We start from the raw sequence: 24,321 nt of genomic DNA on the forward strand, positions 1-24,321 counted from the left end.
ATTTCTTTATCTAAAGACGATTACCTAAAATCTCACTATAGCAACAGGTTTCAATGATAAAATATAAGTTTAAAAAAATGTACATATTAGATATCTAACAAATTTTCTAATGACAGGTGTCATGTGATTTACGGGTTTTGCTTATTTAAAGTCTTAAGTTGGTATTGGTAATAAAATATTTTAAGCGTTAGGATATAAGAATATTTTGTTTATTTAAAGTCTTAAGTGGTATTGGTAATAAATATTTTAAGTGTTTGGATATAAGAATATTTTTGATAAGTGAATTCACCATTGATTATTTACTTAAATAAAAAGTTTTTATGAAGTTATTTGTTCAGATATGTATAAATAGAATTTGTCAAACACAATAAAACAAAAACAACGTATTAACTTGCTACATTTTGGGTACCAGATAATTAATCCGAACATTTCTTACACAAAATAAAAGTTAATACATACTAAAAAAACATAAATTATGTTAAATAAGCAATTCCCAAACACCCAATAAGCCCCGATTGGTTTGATCCCTTCTTTATCATAGTATGAAAATATGCCAAATGCCGTACTTTTCAAGTAGAATATGGTTGTATAAGTTATACAAATTAGTAAAAATTTGAAATATTGTTGCGTAAAATAATGTTGCATGGTATAAGTATTTAACATGTGTCATTGCATTGTAATAAATATATTTGACACAATGTTAGTAATATTATACTCCTAGAATGAACTCTGATTTTATATTTCGTTTAAAAACTCAAACGTATTGCATAAATTGAGAAAAAAGGGAACCCCATTACATAAAGAAAACACTTAACACCTTTTAGAGCATTGGGGCAACAAGTTGCAACATCAAATTGTGTCACCTCACATGCCACCTAAGCTAATGGTGTTATGACACCAAGTTGAGAAATGAGCAACAAGATGCAACACCAACTTTTTGAAAATAAATATTTTTATTTTTTCTATTTTTTTTACTATTTCGTTTTTTTTTTACTTTTTTTTGCTTTCGTTTTTTTTCTTTTTGTGTTTTTTTAATAACTAATATATTTTTTATAAAACAAATAATTTTAAAAACAAAAAAAAGACATAATATTTAAAATCTAAAATTCCGATTACAATTAAAAAAACATAATTTTAAACCTAAATTAATAACTAAAATACCATTCAAATTACTATTAAAACCACACCAATCCTAATTAACCCAATTTTTTTCCTAATTTGTTCCTTCATCGCTTGTAGCACCGTTACATCAGCAGGCGCTAAACCCTCCTCACTTGTCCGAAGAATTGACAACTGATGTGTCATTAGTTCCCTCTCTTTTTGTTCCTGCTTCTCCCGTGCTTGCCTTTCCAGGAACTCCAAATGACGCTGTTTCATTTCCGCCGCATCTTTTGCTCTCGTCTCCACCTCCTCCGCATGCCTTGCAGCGCACCTCGCTTTGTCGCGTCCTGGCGGTTGTCGTGGTGGGGATATCATCCGGGATCTCATCGTCATCGACGTTTAGGTCGATGTTAGTCCGTGCGTCCGACACGTCGACCGAGCTAGAATTGCGAGACCTTTTGGATTGAACCTCTGACGATGTAGGCGTTTTATTCCACTTTGGATCCGCTCGCAACAATTCCCATGATTTTTCAAAGTCGAAAACATGACCCATTTCGACCCGATATTGTTCCCTAGCCGATTTGAACAAATCGAAGTCGTTGGTTCCGCTTTGTTGTTGCGCCTCAAGCTGGTTGTAAATACCGTTGAATTTGCTGCGCCGCTTAGTTATCATACCCCATTTGCTGCTCAACAAGTCGTTGTTGCGATACAGATTTTTCTTTAAAATAGCGTGAAACTTGTCGAGCACCGCCCCCCAATAAGCTCCTTTTTTCATTCCATTTCCGCGAAGTTCGTTTTTTGAAGTAGCACACCAAGCCGCCTTCAGAGCGTATTCCTCCTTCGGTGTCCACCATTGTGGAACGTCTGCATTTTCAGATTCCATCGCTATTGATTTCCCTTTTGATTTTCCTTTCCCTTTCCCTTTCCCTTTCTTACTACTTCCTGCTTCCACTTGAATTGATGGTTGTGTTGTAGGCGACAGTTGATTGGTTGTTTGTTGCATCGAACCAAAAGTGGAGAAAAGATTTTGTTGTAAATTTGGGTTTTGACCAAATTGATTTTGTTGAACGTAAGGTGAGTTGGGAAATTGCAGTGGCGGTGAAACGGGATTGAAAGTAGCACCTTGGTATGGTATTTGTGATGAACCTTGAGACGAAAAAATGTTGAAATAATTTTCATACCCCGCAAATCCGAGAGGCGAGTTTGTGTTTGGGTTTGATGATGGAGGGGGGGGGGGGGGGTATTTGGGTTTTGCTCCATTTTTTGGAATTTTAATGGAAAATGTATATAAGATATAGAGAGAACGAGAGAAAGGTATATAAAAATTGAAATAAAGTATATATATATATATATAAACGGTAAAAAAGTAATTTTTTTTTTGAAATTGGCCGTTATCAAACGGTATATAATATGGCAACGGCTAAATTTTATGTGTCGCAATTCGTTTCCATGGCAACGATATCCGGACGACGAGATGCAACGACTTGGGGGGGGGGGGGGGGGGGGGGGCGTGTTCCCCACGTTACGACGGCGTCGCGGACCGCCACATCAGTCTCGTCGCTCCTCGTCGAGACCCATACCGTTCGCTCTTATGATATAGGTCTAAAGCTGTCTCGAAGAAGAATCCAATTTGTATTTTGTGTTACGTATTTACTATTAACCATGCTCAATTAAGTATTTAACCAGCTTATTTACAACTTACATATTATATGAATTCCAAAGTCTCGATACGATCAAATCTAGTCCTTACAATCTTGAGTTGACTGGTTGTATGTTTCAATTATTTTATTTTATTTTTTTGATATATTGATATCCTAACCTGAATTCGATAAAGATGCTACTCAAACGAGCTCGAATAACTGAGGCTCATCTACAGCCATGGAATTAAACGTTATATAGTAAACAAATAAGTATATGACACACGTCCTCCCAAACTATTGGTTGATGGAGATTATGTCGTACAAGATGCCGTTAAGGCTAACACCGTCTTATTCTGCTGTCAATTCCCCCAAAAAGCTTTGCCCACTCAAAACCCTCTCTCACCCGAATCAAATCCCTAATTCGGATCATCAATTTTACCTTGAGCCCTAGACTTGAGAATTCTAACCTAACGCTTCTTCTTTCCGATTCGTTAATCCAGAGCAAACGAATCGGACACCAATTCAATGTGTTTTTACTGGTGATTTGATAAGAAAATGTCTGAAACTGTAGCTGAAAATGTGTTTTCGTATCTCCCCGATGATGTAGTTCTTAACATATTCCTCAAGCTTGTTGATGATCCGCGTGACTGGTCGCGTCTCGCTTGCGTTTGCACCAAATTCTCATTTCTGATGCGCACGATTTGCTGGAAGAACAAATGCCATCAAATGATCCCCGCCGTCGTCTTCAATCTTCTCCCACCGGACGCCTCCGTCAATTCAACAGTATCTCCTCCAGGCGGCTGGGCGTCGCTGCACAAGCTCGCCGTCTGCTGTCCTGGCCTCATGCATTCCGGTGTCCTCCTCGAGAATTCCGATTTCGGACTGGAGCGTGAACTAGGTCCCGACGAAAACTTTCAGGAAACAAAATTGTTTCATATAGGTAAGTCTCAATCAAATCCTTCCTGTTCTAGCACTGTTGATGATGATAAGAAGAAAGAGGCTAATGTTTCTTGGTCGTTGTACGATGATCTCTACTTGGATACTGTTTATAACACCGCTTCCAAATCTCAAGATCAAGGTGAGAGTGAGGTATGCGAAGAAGAAGACACAAAAGCTTCGGCTGTTGTTAAAACAGCTTGTGATTTTTCTGTTTGTAAGAGGAGAAAGATGTGTAGATCTTTTAAGTCTCATTTAGCATCTGAGGGTTGGAATTTCAGCCGGGAGCAAGGGAACAAGCTGTTGGCTAGTAGGTTTAGAGGCGATTGTTTATACATTTGTGATTGGCCTGGTTGTGTTCATACGGAGGAGAAGCGAAATTACATGCTGTTTCGGGGTGTTTTTAAGAATTTCAAGAAATCTAGGGTTTGGAGGACCATTAACGATGGGAATCGTAGCAAGATTGATCTGAATTGTGCATTTTGTCCTAGCAATGAGGTGTGGGATTTGCAGTCGGCTTTCTGTTTGAGGCCTGCTTATGGATTCCATGATGATGGGGAGCCTGTTGTTCGAGCTTATGTCTGTGAGAATGGACATGTGTCTGGTGCCTGGACAGATTGGCCATTGTACACTTGAAGATAAGTATTGCCTTATTTTTCCTTAACTTCATCTCTGTTATTTAGATTGTTAATTGCTTCAAGGTTCAAGCATCCCATGCTTATATCACTTCCTTTATGTATTCGATTCTATGTTATCTGATAATTACACTTCTGGTCTGTAATTGCACCTATGATATATTCCTTAAGTTCAACTGTGTTTTTTTAATCAAATTAACAAAACTGTTAGTCCCATCAACAATATTGTATAGTTGTTTCAGTGCCTTGCTTTAATAGTTGTTTCAATCAAGACCCAACCACTCCTGTTGTTTTCAAACTTTAATAAAAATGTAAACAATCGCCTAAAACGGTCCATTTTTTATCTTGACATACCACCTTAAAACCCCATTGCAATGGCATTTAAACCTTTTCATTACAAAATAAGATATATATATATATATATATATATATATATATATATATATATATATATATATATATATATATATATATATATATATATATATGTCCACAAAGTTGACACATCTAAATTCTTATCGATTAAGAAGAAAATATGAATACGACCCATGACCCAATAAATTCGATAATTTGACATCAGACAAAAAGTTGATGTAGCAGATCTCATTTTGGTTCCTTCTACGATTAGGTTCATTCAGAATAGCAACTTTTTCAAATTTGAGAAAAAAAATACAGCTGTTTATGATATGGGTCGTCAGCTATTCGAGCTGTTCTTTTTTGGTGGACCAGGTTTCTGACCATTTGAGACTTTGAGTCCATTACCACAGCCCACTTTATAGTAAAGTTCTAGATACTATTTGTTTTTTTGGAAAAAAACCTCTTCAAATTTCTTATTGTTGCGCGGGGCGCAACACACGCGTAACATTTTTCATCTCCCAGCTGTTTGTTTTTCAGAAGTCTTCGGATTAAAAAACATCTGCGTATCTTCTTCTTGGCGCATCACTTGTTTTGTCTCCTCCTATCTCTTCCAACCTCCTCTCTCTCTCTCTCTTTTTTTTTGCTAAAATATTGATTATATATTGCTGAAATTTTATTTTATAGTTTTCTTTTGTTTATTCTTGTTGAATTTTTTTTTCTTTTTTTTTTATATTGAATAATAATAATTTGTTGAAGAAATATCATTATTTTATGTTAAAATATCTTTATTTTTTTGTTAAAATATCATTATTTTTTCGGTATTAAAAACAATGCTGAAATGTCTGCAGTAGCATGCAGATGTTTTTTCGGTATTAAAAATAGTGCTGAAATGTCATACACTATTAAATTTCGGTATTAAAAAACTACTTTCCGATTATAAAATCAATTTATTTTAATTTTTAATATCTGCAGTAGCATGCAGATGTTAAAAAAACAAACACGTTTTTTATTACAGTCTGTAGTCGTTTGGTTCACCTCTTCTACTGTAGAGGTGGTCCGTAGACTTTATGTATTTTTCTTCAAAAAAACAAACAATACCTTAGAGAGATACTCCTCAATTACCTTAAAATCACATGACTAATACATGATGACATCAGAGTTTCATAAAATAATGATTCGGTTCAAAAAAAGGTTTTTTCGAAAGTATTACTTTATTTTTGAAATACCTAAAGTTGAGTAAATTACACGAAGTATCTTTTGTCCAGGTGTCAAAATACATGTTTTGGTCTCTATCTGATATGATGACCAAGCCTCCAAATAACCACGTGCACAACTCTTTGGAGTTTTGATAAAAAAAAAAAAAAACAACTCCACGATTCCCCATCCTCTACTTTCCCCACTTCATAGGCCAATATCAATTTTTGGTTTTATCCATCCACGACTACCATTAGAAGCAACATTCTTCCGTAATTTCATTTCAAGTGGGCAACATCTATAATTGGTACTCCCTGCAAACTTGTAACAAACATCTGGAATGAAAGTTGCAATGCCTCCCATTTCACACCCCAAACTTGAGCGTATGAAATATCTTTTTTGAATTGCAAACTTGTAACAAACATCTGGAATGAAAGTTGCAATGCCTCCCATTTCACACCCCAAACTTGAGCGTATGAAATATCTTTTTTGAATTGCAAACTTGTAACAAACATCTGGAATGAAAGTTGCAATGCCTCCCATTTCACACCCCAAACTTGAGCGTATGAAATATCTTTTTTGAATTGAACATTTATCACGAATGATACAAAATATCCTCATTACTATTATTAGCCATTACACCCTTTAATAATGGCCCAACACATTTTTGTTGGCTTGGCGATGGTTGGGGTGCCCTGGGGTTGTAGGCGTATGTGTTTATTATGTAAATATATGAAATTCAGAACAAATTAACATCTTTAGCTAATATAGCCTAATACTTAAGGGTTGGTTTTTGTTTTCATAACATTTTGCCTCAAACCTGTATGTCGTAGATTTTGTCACTTTTATATTAAACCCCTCTTGAACACATTTCAATCCCAACGATATCTTCAGATCTTAATTGTTTTTGAATAATACCATATTTATAATATTAAGTGTTAGTTTGAGAGCGATTGATGGTTCCTTTATCAAAACGGGATTTGAAAGTTGCAGTGGGTAAGGCAACATCTAAAAAATGATGGTTTTTCTTGTACTTAGGTCTATATCATCAATATAATCATATAGATCAACAAATTATTTTGATTACATTATGCATTCAGGAGGTTGAGAATATAACCTTATATGTGATTCAGTTACATAAACTTTGCTAATAACAACTCGAACCCAATCAACATCATTAATATTTATCGGCAAATGTATACTCACTTCATGCCAATGTGATGTATTTCATAACTGTCATTTCTTCTGTACCATGTTCTTCAAGTATGTAGAGGACCTCTAAACATTTGGCATGTTGGATCCACTATGGTTTTTTTGGTTCCTAAGCTACTGTTTTCTAAAATGTTATCTTAAGCGTAAGGTTATTGGAATATTCCGAAATTTCAAAATTTCGAAGTAGATATGCTTATTTGAAAAGATATTGTCACCTTTATAGTTTCGGACAATTTTACACATGTTCAAAAATTACGAAGCAGTTTATGTTGGTAGAAACAATTTGGAAATCTGTTTAGTTCGAAAAACTAACTTTGAAATTGTCAAATTTCAAATACCGCGGTTATTTTGCAATTTTCGAAGTCAAGAGTTTATTATGTAAGACCAATTTGATTTTTAAGGTCACTAAGGTCAATATCTCAAACTTTTATCATTTGGCTAATTAAAAAGTAGTTTATGTCGGTAGAAACAATTTGGAAATCTGTCTAGTTCGAAAATTTAACTTTAAAATTGTCAAATTTAAAATACCACAGTTATTTTGTAATGTTCGCAGTTAAGAGGTCATTATGTAAAACCGATTTGATTTTTAAGGTCATTAAGGTCAATATCTCAAACTTTTATACTTTGGCTAGCATCTCCAACCACACTTTATTTTTACACTCTATTTGTAGAGTGTAAAATAGTGTTTATAGTTGTTAACCTCCAATCACACTTTAAAATCTATTTTACACTATAAAAATAAAGTGTAAAAATAGACAGGATGGTATAACTTACACTCCAAATTTAGAGTGTAACTATTCATTTCTTTATTTATAGAGTGTAAAATAGAGTTGAATTGGACTCTTTACTCTGTTGGGAAAACTCCGATAAAATCTCAATATTTTTGGTCGGTTTACGGTTTAATCTCAACTTTTATTTTTTGAATAGAAAAGTCTTGACTTAGGGGTGTAAACGAGTCGAGTCGAGCCCGAGCCTAACCAAGCTCGAGCTCGGCTCGTTTAATTTGAAGAAGCTCGAGCTCGATTCGAGCCTTAAAATGAAGCTCGAGCTCGGCTCGTGAACATTTTAGTGAGCTCGCGAGCCTAAACGAGTTTAAACAAGCATATATATATATATATATATATATATATATATATATATATATATATATATATATACACACACACACACACACACACATATATATATATATATATATATATATATATATATATATATATATATATATATATATATAGGCTCATTTAGGCTCGCGAGCCCACTAGCTGAAGCTCGGCTCGAGCTCGTTTAATAAACGAGCCTCATATTTGGGCTCGGGCTCGTTTAATTCGATCTTGAGTCGAGCTTTTAACAAGTCGATCCCGAGTAGCTCGCGAGTAGCTCGGCTCACTTCCACCCCTATGACTTGAAAGTTTTATATTTTGTCTAAATTAACGAAATTAACCTTAATTTTTTTCAACAGAAAATGACAAATTATCTATAGGTGAGCGGTCTAAAAGTGATCTAAAATGCATTTAAGAGTTTGTTTACAACCTATTACGTAACTTTATTAAAAAAATTTAAATCCTTATTTTAATAATAGCTTTTGTAATGATACTTTATACATATAATTAAATTAAGAAACAGGACAAAAAGTTCAGTCCTAAAAAATTGCATGTTTTGACTGGTTACCCAATCATGCCCAAAACAATCATTTTGCCACCCATACAACAAAGACTCGTTTATGATTTTGTATGTATGTGATTGTGATGTAAAGAAATTATATATCCTGATATGGTTGGTATATGAAAATTTGGTTTCACAATGGAATATAGTAACCACACCATCAAAGAGAAAAGATAATTTCAAATTCAATCTTGATGGACGGTCGAGATCAAATCTAATGGCTACTATCTCCGCCTCATTGTAAGGGCATACAATTACAAATATATCGTTTTTCACAATATCAACACATAGAAATATACAAAATTACAAAGTTCTCCCTGGTTACCAATTGTGTGTGTATATATATATATATATATATATATATATATATATATATATATATATATATATATATATATATATATATATATATATATATATATATATATATATAACTGTTTGTGTTTGTAAAATTTGTGAAAGTATTTTATTTTTTTTAAGACCAGTGAGTCCGATGATGAAATGATCCTGATCCTGATCCCCAGGGGTTGTTCATGATGGGAACATGTGATGAGTCATACTCTCTTTCATGTGTACGATAATAAGAATTGTAGGAACTTTGTTCATGTTCATGTTCATGCTCATGTATGTAGAACCCACGCCTACCATCATGATTACCTCGATTGCTGACAGCTGGCAACACCATACGCAATCTCCTAAAAATGTTAAATTTTAGCTAGGAAAAAGTTTTAAAATATTGATAATGGAATGAAATAATACTCCATTCCATTCTGTTGTATTATTCATGAAATTGAAAGGAAAAAAAAATGGTAGAGCTTACTGTTGGGTATTATAGTGCAGTGGATGAAGAAAAGAGGTGGATCTCAATGTGGCAGGAATACCATGGTCTCTGTCCGCATTGTAAGGAAGGAAATGACAGTTCCACCCCCAAGCTGGGTGTTGGATGTTAGTGGCACGAGGGGTAGATATGGAATTCAAGGGATGATGGAAATTATTAGCATGTTCACTTGGTTGAAAATATGAAATATAAGAGGGAGCTGAAGGGGTATGGTCAATAATCATAGGATGGTTTGCCTGAAAGTTAGTAACTGCATACACAACATTATTTTATTTACTGGTGTAGTATTATTTATTTTATAGCATCAAATGTTGAAAAAGCTTACATGTATTTAATGAAGGTTCGGATTCCCTGAAAACATTTACAGATACATAAAGGTCAGTCATTATTTCCATATCTGATTAACTTACAGTATAAAGAGGAGACTTGGCTTACTCAATTGATGAATGAACTGTAAATCCACTGAAAGGACACCAGTGAAAACCAAATGGCTGAAAAAAGGTTTCTGTTAATAAATATGATGAAAGAATATGTTAACTGTTAAGTAACTCACCCTTCTGGAGTAGCTTAAGTCATGTGGGCCCTCATTTGGCATCCAGTCTCTTGCACTAGTCTCAGAAATTGCATCTGCAAACAGCCATCTGCCACTCTCAACCTTTCGACAGTTTGGACATTGCATTGTTCCCTTGGAATTAAAAGCCGATCCTATGCAATCTGTTGTATATCACAACCAGGTTAAAACTTAAATCATGCATTCTGTAGTAAGAAAATTATGCAATACATTCATAGGTAGGGATTAGGTTATGATGAGATAATATCTAGTTTCAGTGTCGTTATACCCTGTTCTAGTTTCAGTATTGATTACTTCAGTTGTTGATGAACTGTATTGAACTTATGGAATACAGTAGAATGAGCTTAATAATGCTACTAGCAATCTTTACCCTTCATCTCAAACAAGAAACCAAACCTACTTACTACTTTCTCCGACTCTTATCTTCTTTTCCTCCCAAATTGTCACCAAAACTAGTCCAGAATGATGTGATGATAAATTCTAAAGTAGTTCTATAATTACCTATGAAGCAATAAACACTTCTATAGCATCCTCAACACCTTGAGTCCAGATTGCAGTTTGAAATATATTAAACAAGTTCAATTCTCAAAGTGAAAAAACGACATTGCATATATATGCATACATAAATTTGGTCACTGCACTTAGAATCTACAAAATGTCAAGTCACAAAGTTCGGGTACAATTAGCGATTGTTGAAAGGAAAACAAAAATTGCAACTAATGACCCAACGTTGAGTTTTGAAATCTGCGAACGATCGATTCACAATTTGAATCGAAATAAAAGATCGAAATGGTTCTCACCAAGATGAAATTTGTGGCCGCATTGAAGCTTGGCTGTGGACCTCTCCCCTTCATCGATGACTAAATCGAAACAAATCGAGCAAGGAACCGATGAAGAGCAACCTAACGCCGGCGATGCATTATCGGCGACATCGGCATTGATGACGTCAGTGATTTTTGAAGCAACCATGACTTTATCAGAAAATTTCTGTTGGTGTAAATCGAAATTCTTACATTGAATCGAATCAGCGTAAAACACGTTGAGATAAGGAGATTATCTGAGACGAAATTCGGGGAAAAATAGATGAATATATGGAAAATATTTCGGATTATATAATCTGATTTGTACTAAAGTTTCTCATTCAATCCGGCCTGTCAGATTACGTGGCCAATGGAACCGATTACGACGGCCACGGATTTATTACAACATGTATACTCCGGTTCTCGGTTTTTTTTTTTTTAATTTAATTTTATAAAGTAAATATATTTTGGTCAATGTGTTTTGGGAAATAAAAATTGAATTTCCATAGACAACAAAATATGTGTGGAATATTTTAACCATAAGGCTATATAGGGGTGCAAACGAGCCGAGTCGAGCCCGAGCCTGGCCGTTTAAGTTATATGAGGCTCGAGCTCGAGCTCGGCTCGATTCGAGCTTTCTTGTACTGAGCTCGGCTCGAGCTCGTAAAGAATTATCCAAGCTCGGCTCGAGCTCGGGCCCGACTCGTTTGTTATCTGTCGTGCCTAAATAAGCTTAAGCTCGGCTCGAGCTCGTTAAGAAACTCATTTACTGATATCCTAAATCCGTAATTCATGTAATATATTTTTATTTTAATATATATAAATAATAATAAATTATATTAGGTAAAGGCTCGTTTAGGCTCGCGAGCCTAATCGAGCTTAATGACATAGGCTCGAGCTCGAGCTCGTTTAATAAACGAGCTTAATATTAAGCTCGAGTTCGGCTCGGGCTCGTTTAAAATCGATTTCGAGTCGAGCTTTTAACGATCCGATCCCGAGTAGCTCGCGAGTAACTTGGCTCGTTTGCACCCCTAAGGCTATAGGGAACGATGGTAGCTATCAGCGTATCACACATCATATTTTTTTTATAGACACACAATCATACAATCCTAAGAAATGGTAGTGTCTTATTTGATTTTGAAAAAAAAGAAAAACCATTAACAGCCCATCAAAGCCTCTTCTTTCTATTTCATGAGCCTTTCATGGTATACCATGGTGTACCCCCTTAGCCCACTCTAAGGGGAGGTGTTCAACCCATGCTAAGAGGTTGGCGACCCTCTTAGCGAGAGTCTTTCCGTTTGGTCTAAATTTAATAGATTCGTTGTAGGTTTGATCCATTCTTTTTGAAGCTCGATTTTAACCATTTGGTTTTTTTTTTTCTTTTTCGAAACCAATTTCATAAAGAAGTGTGTCTATAAAGACATTTTTTTTTTAAATTTATAATTTAAAGATTTAAATATCAATTTTTTTTGTCCAGTACAAAGAACAAATTTATTATTTTCTCTCCTAATTATTATAGATTTTGTATTCTATATTTAAAGAAATATGCCTATATTTTTCCAACCTAATCTACGTATTTTGACATATATTTAGATTAAATTTTTTTATTTAAAGACCGGTATATTTATAAAAATATTTATTTAAAAATTAAGATGCATGCGGTGAATAAATAAATAACATATTTATAATTATTTAAATAGTCGTTCCAAAAAATAAATGAATAAATAATATATTTATAATATATAAATTGATTATTTAACTACTTTAATAACTAAGTAAATAATAATTGTTTGTTATTTATCGGTAAAAACGAGATAAATAAAGAAGTTTATGTATTATAAGAGCATCCAAATCGTCATTTTTCAAATCCTTTTGCAATGTCACATAATCAATTTTACATACCACATACACACTCTTTTTTCAACTGTTACAAGTCTTTCAAACAATGCAAGTGGCTCATCTTATTATATTATTACTTTTTGATTAATATATATATATATATATATATATATATATATATATATATATATATATATATATATATATATATTAATTGCAGATGGACTTTCAATATATTTAAAATGAAATAAGGAATATCAATGACAATGACATGACAATCCATATCATTTGCTAGATGTAATTGAAAGACAAAATTCATCCACCACTATGAATGGTCTAAATGAAATAAAATAGTTTATATAGTTAAAAAAATTAATTAATTGACAAATTAAGTAATTTATGGGTTTGGGCTAATTTTGATAAAGAGAGTTTAAGGAAATCACACAATTCTTAATATAAATGGAGTTTGGTACATTTTAGGAAGAAAAAAAAACTCTCCTCCTCACCTTATAGGCGCCACCCCAAGTCTTTGTTTCTTTTTCTGGTCAATAAACTCATGTAAAGAGAAAGAGAGAGCAATTCAAAAGTTGGAGAATGTTTTTTACTAGTCTTGATAAAAGTTGGTTTGTCAAGCCGATTTTATTCCAAACTAGTTTATAACCCATGAGAACCACGGTTATAAAACTAATTAAACTTTCATATTAAAAAATCAAAATTATTAATCAACTATTTTAAATAAATTATTACTTAAGAGATATTTTTTAATTATATAAAATTATAATCGTTGATTTAAATAAATACGTGAAGTTATATCACATTGTATTAATTTTATTTTATTTTTTAATCTAATGTTATTAATTTAATATAATTAAAGTGAAAAATTTTAAAATTTAAAATTTAAAATGAAGAATTAATTATTAATTTAATATAATGTAATTAGAGTGGAAAATTTATTTGAAATTTGAAATTCATAATATATAGGTTGACAGGTGGCATGATAGATTACATATAATATTATTGATAAGTTCTAATAGCATGACATTTGTCAATAGGAGAATAAACTTATTCATTTATTAGAATACAAAGAAAAGATTTGAGCATTTAGCCATTTATATTAGGTTAAATTACAATAAAGTCACTAAGTTAACTGAAAATTTTGATTTTAACATTGTATTCTCTCTCTCTCTCTGTCTCTCTCTCTCTCTCTCTCTCTCTATATATATATATATATATATATATATATATATATATATATATATATATATATATATATATATATATATATATATATATCTTTCTCTCTCTCTCTCTCTCACACGTACACACAATTAAGTCACTATATCTACATTTTTGTTGTAATATAAACCAAATGACCGGTTCTCCTTGTTCTCTAGGTAACCAGTCTTCCCAAATTACAATAAAGTCAATATGTTTTGCAAAATCTCCATTTTAATACCGTGTTTTGTTTTTCTCAATTATGTCATTACATTTATAATTTTTTTTGCAATGCTAATCAATTGACCAGTTACCTTCAATAAAGTTGGTTACCAAAATAATGACATGATAATATTGTAAAACCCAATCTCAAGGTATCAATCGAAATCACTAGAATTGATGTGGAATCTCAATCCAATGATTAACCCAAAAACAGTTATTATGAATTAAGAACACAGTTAGTCTAGTACATAAGTTTCTGAATTTGCTCTCGGTTCTCTCTTTCTCTCTAAAACTCGATCACAGCTCTTTAGAATGACCCAACTCTTTCACAACTGAAACAATAAGATATATATATATTTATACCTAGTTACAAAGGCCCAGCCCAAACCCAACCGAAATCCTTATAAATCCCACCGAACCGAAATCGCAAGGTGATTTCGGTCTAAACATCACCGAAAACATGGTGTTTTCGATCCTAGACTAAGAACTCTAAAAGTCATCAAAAGTAAAGTATAACCATAAATTATGTCCTAACAAACATTGTGATGTGGAAGCCACGTCGAATTTTATGTGGCATGATTGCGTTTCAACTATAGGATTTGCATCGAACCTAATTTCACATATATTCTTCTCTTATTCTCTTCTTCTCATCAGAGTATTTCTTCTCAAATGACGTCTGAAGGTCGATCCAGTGGTTCAAACTCATTTAAAATTCAACAAAGAGGTATACTCATTCTTTCAGTACATGTTATTGTGGTTTAGAAGCTTGATTTGTACAACAAGTAAATCAAGACACCTATCTTTTTAGTTTTCGGACGCTTTAGCTGATTTTTCCTATATATCATAATACAAAGTCTTGTATTTTCATCATAGGTTGATAAATATTATATATTTAGTCTACTGTATTGACGTTCGTAGGGTTTGCGATCGACGATTGATGACAATTTTTGTGATTGTCACCGTATGGTATGATGTCATCCCTCCATGAGGTTGAGGGTCCAAGTCCCATTGTAGACATAAGTGGTATTTATGAATATGTTAGGATTCAATTAATGTTTTTCGTTTCAAGAAAATTTTACGCTTGACAAGATGTATTGATGTTAAGGTTAGTCAAGCAAAAAGGGGTGTGAGGAATATAGAAGTAGCATAGATAATGATGTACTAGTTGGTGGATAGGGATATTGAATTACGGTATCAAATATTCATTAGGAGTGGCGACTGGCATGGATCAACCAAATTTAGATGATGGAATTTATATGGTATGAACATGTCTGAAGGAGACTACCATCATGGATGGTTAAAAGTATTGAATCGATGATGGTTGATGGTAAGAGGGGGAGAGGGGGAGAGGAAATCCTAGAAGGATGATGTATTGATGAGGGTGTCGAGGTTGAATATTTGATAGTTGAGTAGGCTAGGTCCATATAAACGTCTTATTTGTTTGTGTCCTTTGTATATCTTCTTTTGTTACTTGCTTTTCTCTTGTATTTTTGTTTTTTGATATCTTTTGTCGGTACATGCTTTATGTTTATATGCTTGTATTTTTTTGGTATCTTTTGTCAATGCATGCTTTATGTTTATATGTTTGTATTTCTATTTTATTCATTTATATAAATATTAATCCTGAAGCCCCTTAGTGAATGGTACTTCACTGACTTACTCCCCTATGTTTGCTTCCATTGCAAGTTATCAAATTCATTTGCTTGTATTACGATTTACTTAATTATGCATTTATTATTTACTAATTTACTCTCTTTTTGTTTTCCTCGTTACAGGTTTATATTCTGCACATGTTGGAGGTTTTTTATATGAAACAATCATTCTACCATGATGTAAAACAAGACCATCACCCCTAGCCCTTTAAAGAGATTCCTAAAATGTTGTTTAACTATACGTATTTATAGACTATAAATAAATCCATAACAAGTCGACAAAAGTTTCAAACAAATGAGCACCCTTACAAGAGTGTATTATAATCTCCATACTAAAAATGTTACATCATTATTTAAAAAATCATTTGTTATTATATATATTCATTCAACAATTACCTTTCAAAAGTAAAGGGTATGGAATTGTATATAATGAAATTTTAATGTTTTAGAATTATCCAGGACATCATCTTCATTGACCCTGAAAAGTGCCAGATTTTAATTATTTATTTAGAGGAACGTATAAGAAGCAGCAGATCATTCCCAATTTAATTTGCAAAAAACACGATGAAATTCTGCAAGAAATACCAGGAATACATGCAAACGCAAGATCAGAAGAAATTACCTGCTGTGGGTTTTAAAAATCTCAAGAAGATCTTGAAGCGCTGCCGTACTGATACAATTCTTTCACAGAATTCTCGTCGATCACAATCGCCGTCGCCTCTTAACGATTCTCCTCACGGCAGCTCTGCAATTTGTCCTCATCATTGCGCTGGTACCATTTATTATTCATTTTTCTATAAATGTTTTGCCATTGTATGTGAGATGTCGATCCTTATTGATTCGGCATTTAAACCAAAAGCTGCAGACGATGCGTTTTACTTTCATCATCACATTTTGTTGAGTCTGTCCTAAAGGTGTTTGATTAAATGTCAACAAGGAAATTAATTTACAACCTAAAACCACAATAATTTCACGATCAATTTTAGAACACACATCGAAACCCCCTTAGTTTATTAATCTCCAAGCCGGAAAGATAACGATTTTCCTATGCTTATATCAGCTGATGATATCATTTTTAGTTTTCATATTTGAATGATTCATATGGATCGATGTTTATGGAATGAGGTTGATACAATCTTATCTAAATTGAATTTGATCATACAACTTTGTCTAGTGTGCGATGGAACTTTCTTTCCTTCACTTTTCAAAGAAATGTCAGAAGTGGTTGGATGCTTTAACAAGCGTGCACAGAAACTGCTTGATGTGCATCTAGCGACAGGGTTTCGCAAGTACTATGTTTGGTGCAAAGATAAGTTACAGGGTAAACATGGTGCTTTGGTCAAAGAAGGCAAAGACCTCGTCAGTTACGCAATTATCAATGCCATTGCTATGCGTAAAATTCTCAAGAAATATGACAAGGTTGCTAAGCGCTCGTTTATTTTTCCATTCTCAAATATATTTTAAACATGATTTATACAACAACAAGACTTAATTAATGGAAAGAGTGATGTTGTATTTTATGTGTATGTAGATACATTACTCAAAGCATGGGCAAGCGTTTAGGTCACAAGTACAAAGCATGCATATGGATATATTACAGTCTCCATGGTTGTGTGAACTTATTGCGTTTCATATTAATTTGAGGGAAAGAAAGGGAAAGGGTATTCGTTCTTCTGAGTTATTCGAGGGTTGTTCTCTTGTGTTCAATGAGGGAAAGCCGTCACTTTCATGTGAGCTCTCTGATACCTTGAAACTTGAGATTGGTTTGACTTGTTCTATATGCTTGGTAAGTTTCCATTCTTCTTTTATTCATCTATCACTATTCACTATTCACTATTCACTATTCACTACGCATGCATTCTTTAGTGGAAGTGGGAAGTGCATTGTTTATGTTCCACTTGTTGTTTGTTAATCAGGCTAAACATTGACCAATTCTAAATTCTAATTGGTTGATACTCTAGTCTTTGTATTTCCTTGTCATCAACTCAAAACGAAGGATGGGTTGACACTTGTCTAGTGCTAATTCAGATGCCAATTTCCACCACTTACATTCGTGTTATATTATTTAATTAAATCAAATGGATTAAGAAAAGTCCCTTACCACATATTAAAAATAGATTTGTTTTAAGGAATAATTACTACGAAAACGTCTCTTAAAACATTTTGAATTGTTTTATTAGAAAATATATATTCAGTTTTAAGAAATAATCACTAAATTCACCAATATGGAATCTACCGTACCATGATTTTTTTTTTTTTTTTACCACGAAATAACCATAGATCTCGTAAAATAATCTTTGTGAAAGTGTTTTGATTTCGCAAAATTATTGCCCTCTGTTTCAATTACTTGGTGAAAACTCTTATATTATGCAAAATAAATAGCAAACAAAACGTTTTTTTTTTTAATATAAATGGCATTCATTAAACCAAAGGTATTTCATGAAATCCATATCGCACCATCGATGATTATGTATACTGTATGTTTGTCGAACAAAAAAAAGAACTTATAAGCTAATTTTTTTAAAATGTTTTTTGTAATAGCATTTCAACAAGCTTACTGATTTTTTCTTTTTAAATTCTCTCAAATATATCATTTATTAATTATAATAAAAACAATCTTCTACATATATATTTCAAACAACCAGCTTAATTTAACGTCATTTTCTATATATGCTAGCTTTTGATACTAGCTTTAAGGCGTGTGTGGAATTGTTTCTCAAAGTTCTTATTGACTTTTTGGAAAAACAAGGAATTCAAAAACCTTTCTTTGCCTATAAAATTAATGTTTACCCAACATCTTTTTAACTTATTAACTTTTTGAAAAATCAATAGGCTAATAAATCATTTTAAAAAACACTCTCAAACACCCACTTAATAACAATCTTCAAAAGCTGCCCTTTTAGTTATTTTAGTAAGTGTCTTTTATCCTAATAAACTATTTTTAATAATCATATCTAATATAAAAATTCTTTACAAAATTCAAGAAAAGCAAATTTAGTAGTAAACAAGAGCCGTCGAAGATTTAAATAAGTTAAAATAGCAACATTAACATACAAACGAATTCGTTGACTTAGAAGGTCAAATTTCAAACCGTACCTCCTTTTTGGGAAAACCATTATTTACCAGACTTATATAAACACCATCACTTTGATAAAAAAAAAAAAAAAAAAAAAAAAAACAACGTGTTTGCATTTTATAGAGCTCACTTACTAAATCTTACTCTATATGATCTGATTCTTCACATATTTATTTATCCTTTGATTTGAAAACTGAACAGGACACTGTATTTGATTCAGTGGCTCTTACTTGTGGGCACATCTTCTGCTACATGTGTGCTTGCAAGTCTGGCTCAGTAACAATTGTAGACGGATTAAAAGCAGCAGAACCAACATCAAAATGTCCTCTTTGTCGAGAGGCATGTCTTAACAATTTATGCTATTAACCTTTTCTTTCAATCCTTTTTCTTTTTTCTACAAATCATTCACTGATGAATTTTGGTGGGTGTTTTTGTTGAATTCCAGACAGGAGTTTATGAAGGAGCTCTTCATTTAGATGAGCTGAACATTCTACTAAGTAGAAGGTGTGTTTTATTAACAATTGCCCCTAGGCTAATATTTACCATGCTTGTAAATAAAAGAGATACTTATGGGGTGGGTTTTTATAAACTTTAACAGTTGTCCTGAATATTGGGAAGAAAGACTAAAGAACGAAAGAGTAGAAAGAATTCGCCAAGCAAAGGAGCACTGGGAATCCCAATCACGTGCATTTCTTGGAATTTAAGTGCAGGATTTTCACCACAACCCCTTGAATAACTAGCCTCAGTTACTAATCGTTGTGCACAGATGTTGTTTCATTTTAACTTTTTCAAACATGTATTTGTATTTTGTAATTTTGACATCATAAGATTAAAAAAGTTAATAATAGTTGCATATATTACCCGAAAAACATACAGGATTACAATACAAATGTCAAAACTAGGATCAAGAAATGTGAGTTTGCTGTAAAATGCAAAATCCAGGGACTAGCATGTAATAAATCAAAGGGGAACAAGCATTGGATTCTTATCTTTACATATGTGATATCTCTGGCACAGCTTCTCAAGAGTGGCTACTGAGTGCTGCAGCTTGTTAAGCTTGGTATCCATGAACATGCTCTGCAAACAGGAAGCCAGTGAACACAAGAAAAATAAAATTTAAATAATAAAACTATGTTCTCACCTGATAATCATCGCCATATTTCTCTACTAGTGCTCCTATATGAAGCCTTTGCATAGTTGTTAATGGTTGCAAAGGGGCTTTTTTCCCGTCTACGCGCTTTTTCCCAAGTGCTGATTTTACATCTGCAAAACCAAAACTGGTTCAATGAATTCCTAAACGAAAACCTGCCCTTGGACTCTATGTATGATACGATGATAATTTTATATCAACAAAAAAGGAATCAAACTTCATGCGATATACATCTCTACGAGCTAAATCAATCAAAAGATACGAAACATAAAGTATGCAGTGCGTTCTAAGTAACATAAGCAACTGACCGTCTTCTTCGAGTTCGCTGCCAGAATCCATTGGCTCAAATTCAGAGATTGGACCATCTAATTTGGGAGGAGGGAGTTGAAGCGATTCACTCTCTATGATTTTCGAAGTGCGAGAACGAACACCGAGCAGATTGGGGTTCGAAACAACACCGAAAGACTTGTAGTTCTCAAGAACACTGCCTTGGTCGTCCCATTTGGTTTTCGACAAATCGACAATGGATCGAAACTTTGGTGGGATAGAGAAGGCTGGTTTGAAAACGTTGGGGTTCTTCTTCGGAAGCCCTACACGGACCTTGGTTCTGGATCTCTTGTACTTTCTTCTTGAACCACCCATCTTTGTTGTGCTGAGTGTGAAGGGCGTAGATGAACAAATAGGGTAGAGGAACGCAGGGTTTACTAGGGTTTATAATCGGGGCTGAAAGTCTTGCGGTCCTTTATAATATTTTACCTATATAACAATTTTATGAGTAAATTACGTCTTTGGCAAATACAAACCTTTTAGTCATTGTTGCACTTTTGGTCCCCAATTTTCGTAATTAGTTGTTTCGTTTCACCATTAGTCGATCGTTTTGGTAATTACTGTCGAGATCCCTCATATCTCTAGCACATAAAGGCATTTTAGTAACTTAGGCTCCGTTTAATACGCATCTTTTCAGGTCCAAACAGATCTTTCTGGCTAAATGGACCGGAAAGACTGTTTGATTTGCACAAAAGAAGAGGTCTTTCCCGGCAAGATATGTTTTTCCCAGAAAGCCCCAAAATTATATCTTTCTAGCTGAATGGGCTGGAAAGACAATTATACACCAAACTCCGCCTCTTTCTTTCTTTATTGGATTATTAATTTTTTTAAATAACTTTTTTTAAATTTATTTTTTAATGAATTATTACTTTTTTTCATCATTCAGCATAGTCAATCATATGTACAATCAAACAGCATGGTTTCTTTCCCAGTCAGAAAACTTTCTCAGACAGCACTTTACCGGACAACACTTTCCCAAACAGAAACTATCAAACGGGACCTTAGACGGATCATCTTTTTATCTTCCTATTGATATCTTCATTTCAAGCATATTTTATAAAATATCAATGAGAGATACGGCGTTGGTAATTTTAGTGTAATCACGCATTTTTTGTAATTGGAACTAATATATGAGCTAAGGTGGTTATAATTTGTAATCTATAATTTATATTCGGTACGTGTGGAGTGCATACATATATAATATCAAATGATAAGTCAGTACGAGAAATAGGGGAGTTAAGGGGATCACGACCCCTAGGGTCCAAGAGGAAACACCCTAGTGAGGTCCAAGGGGGGAAAGCCCCTGGCGGTTGATTAAGTCTTCCGAAAAATCTAATTCTAATAAGTGATTATTGTAAGATTGGCATATCTTGACAGTTTTGGATATCGTTGATTATGTCATTAAATTTGTGATTTACTTGACTAATTTGGAAGATGGAAACCTTAATTTTCAAGTATAAATACAAGTCTTCTTTTTGAGTCGTGATATACCTTTCTCGGCTCTCCGCTACAAGAAAAAAGGTTATTAGAGACTGACATGATTAGTCTCTGATGGTCAATAATCAGTCTCTGATAAGAATCAATGACTGATTTAGCTTGTCCCCAACTAGTCCCTGAAATCTAGTCCTGGATAGTCGATTTTTTATGTATCTAGGACTGAAAATCGGTCCCTAATACATCGAAGTATCAAAGACAGAAAATCAGTCGTTGATAATATCTCATTTAGTCTCCAATTTGTTTTCTTCAAATCCTCGATTGGATGTCATATCAGTCCCTGATTCCATTTTTTAGGGACTCAATATCAACACTTTATAATTATTATCCGGTCTCCAATATGTTTCATTGAAATCTCAATTTTATGTTGGATTAGTCTTGATACTATCTTTTAATGACTAAATATTAGTTTTTGATACTATCATGTGCAGAGTTGAATATATTTCCTTCCAGAGGCGGATCTTTATTAGGGTCAGGGGGTTGTGGCCCCCCCTGATTTGTTTTTTACAATTAGCCCCTCTACTTTAAATTTATATATATTAGGCCCAAAAATATAAAATTTTGGTTATAGCCCCCCTGTTCATCGATTTTTATACATATTATATTTTCGGCCCCCCTAAATCAATAGTTGAAGCTCCGCCCCTGTTTCCTTCAAGGCCCAACTTATATCATACTAGTCCCTAATTTATATGGAATATAAAATAATAAATATAAAAACACAATATTATTATTTGAATTAAAATTTAACTACTAGAACAACAATATTCTCAATATTGGAAACACAAATGTCTTGAATAACTAACAAGTCTAAATGTTTTGCTACTAAGACTCAAAACATAAAACTATAAAATTAGAGACTTGGTGAGGAAGAAATATGAAAGTTGCTTGTAGATGAACTTTACAAAATTGATCTTATTGTTTGTCCAACTTACAAGTAGTTTCCTGCCATATAACATAATACATCACATAAAAACATGAAAGAGAAGACTTGCAAGTAGCCTGGTACATAAAATAAATTTTTATCATAATTTTGATTTAAAAAGAAAAAATAGAAAATATAATTAAATAAAGAGGTAAAGTAAAAGAAATATACCATTTTTCAAGACTTTTAAATTCAAGGGTGGCTTTGTCTGTCTGGATTTCAAAAATGACATCATCCATTTTTATCTATTTGATCAAACAAATGATTAAGTACATATAATAAATCATAATTACCGATAATAGATCTCTAAATTTCTTATCAACTTGTCATTTTCTATGCATATAATTAAATACACAAAAATGGATTTCCCCATAACAATAACAAACGACCCTATCTCCTTTCTTTACTCTGCATTGTTACAATAAGTCTATATTGAAGCACAAAAAATGCAAAAACATGAGCAAAACATCAGTTTGGAAAACGACCTTAGACGATCAATTGGAAATCCGGTTCTCCAACACAACTCTTTCTAATAATCTAACATATGAAAAAAATGCATACATAAAAAAATGAAGAACACAGCCAACACGAACAACATACACACACCAAAAACACACACAAAACATATTAAACTTTCAACAACCAAGATGTTGTTGAATTAACCCAAACATCAAAAAATATAAAAAATTAGCTTAATTACCAAAACAACCATCTATTTTAGCAGAGTGATCTGTAAAATTGCATGTAACTATGAAATGATGACATCATTTTAGAAATGGTGATGTGGTAACCAGAATGGCGTTTTGAAAAACAAAATTCTTTAAAAGAATCCACACATGTTATTGTAAAACCGCACAAAAATACAAAAAATAAATAAATAAATAAATTATTTTGAAGTTTTTTTTGTGTTAGAGACCTTCAAAAAGACCATTTCCAAAACAAAGGAAAGTTTGAAAATTCATAATACAAGAAAATGTTTTTTTTTTGTATTTATGTAGATAAAACCTAGAATTTCAAAGATGGTATATTATATTTTTTAGAAATCTTTTTATTTCAAAACTCTTTTTGCTTGTCAAATCACCATTTCTCATGTGGCGTCATCATTTCGTAGATGGTATGTAATTTTATAGTTGATATATGTGAAATTAATGACTATTTTGATGATTTAGAGTTTTTATTACTTTTTAGAAGGCAGTGGATGAGATTATATATATATATATATATATATATATATATATATATATATATATATATATATATATATATAGTTGGTAACAAGTGTCTAAAAATTATAATAAGTCAACATGATAAAAGATGCTAGTCTTGGTAGAAACTCTTAAGCTTGAAAGCAAATACCTGGCCAATTATTTCTTTCAAGATAGCAAAAGGTGCAAGAAGTAAACCCTACAAGCTTTCCATGAGAGTAAGAAAGTGAAAGAGAGCTTCTAATTTTCTTCATTGCAAGGCCATGTGAA

General features: G+C 32.9%; 4 protein-coding genes across 5 annotated transcripts; 2 read left to right on the plus strand and 2 right to left on the minus strand.

Annotated features, from left to right (window-relative positions):
• Positions 1 to 2,950: 2,950 nt before the first annotated feature.
• Positions 2,951 to 4,535, plus strand: LOC111896058 (phytochrome A-associated F-box protein). Of its 2 annotated transcripts, XM_023892082.3 has the most exons (2): positions 2,952 to 3,681; positions 3,814 to 4,535. In XM_023892082.3, exons 1-2 carry the CDS (start codon positions 3,297 to 3,299, stop codon positions 4,311 to 4,313), a joined length of 885 nt encoding a protein of 294 aa, XP_023747850.1. In that variant the 5' UTR covers positions 2,952 to 3,296; the 3' UTR covers positions 4,314 to 4,535. The 2 variants fall into 2 exon arrangements, with proteins under 2 accessions (XP_023747849.1, XP_023747850.1); XM_023892081.3 differs by having other exon boundaries at positions 2,951 to 4,535.
• Positions 4,536 to 8,948: 4,413 nt separating this feature from the next.
• LOC111896120 (E3 ubiquitin-protein ligase RFI2) lies at positions 8,949 to 11,311 on the minus strand. Its single transcript, XM_023892139.3, has 6 exons — positions 10,950 to 11,311; positions 10,132 to 10,292; positions 10,014 to 10,069; positions 9,904 to 9,929; positions 9,561 to 9,828; positions 8,949 to 9,435 (listed from the first exon to the last, which is right to left on the minus strand). The coding sequence occupies exons 1-6, from the start codon at positions 11,116 to 11,118 to the stop codon at positions 9,216 to 9,218; spliced, it is 900 nt and encodes a 299-aa protein (XP_023747907.1). The 5' UTR covers positions 11,119 to 11,311; the 3' UTR covers positions 8,949 to 9,215.
• Positions 11,312 to 16,011: 4,700 nt separating this feature from the next.
• LOC111896129 (probable E3 ubiquitin-protein ligase BAH1-like 1) lies at positions 16,012 to 19,821 on the plus strand. Its single transcript, XM_052766911.1, has 6 exons — positions 16,012 to 16,649; positions 17,052 to 17,296; positions 17,409 to 17,663; positions 19,155 to 19,296; positions 19,403 to 19,457; positions 19,552 to 19,821. Coding segments are annotated over exons 1-5 (852 nt in total). The 5' UTR covers positions 16,012 to 16,441; the 3' UTR covers positions 19,405 to 19,457; positions 19,552 to 19,821.
• On the minus strand, positions 19,783 to 20,830 carry LOC111896128 (uncharacterized). The gene is made up of 3 exons (XM_023892146.3): positions 20,412 to 20,830; positions 20,095 to 20,216; positions 19,783 to 20,030 (listed from the first exon to the last, which is right to left on the minus strand). Exons 1-3 carry the CDS (start codon positions 20,743 to 20,745, stop codon positions 19,914 to 19,916), a joined length of 573 nt encoding a protein of 190 aa, XP_023747914.1. The 5' UTR covers positions 20,746 to 20,830; the 3' UTR covers positions 19,783 to 19,913.
• Positions 20,831 to 24,321: the final 3,491 nt, after the last annotated feature.

The sequence above is a fragment of the Lactuca sativa genome, chromosome 8 (genome assembly GCF_002870075.4).
Source record: "Lactuca sativa cultivar Salinas chromosome 8, Lsat_Salinas_v11, whole genome shotgun sequence".
Lineage (NCBI taxonomy): Eukaryota > Viridiplantae > Streptophyta > Magnoliopsida > Asterales > Asteraceae > Lactuca > Lactuca sativa.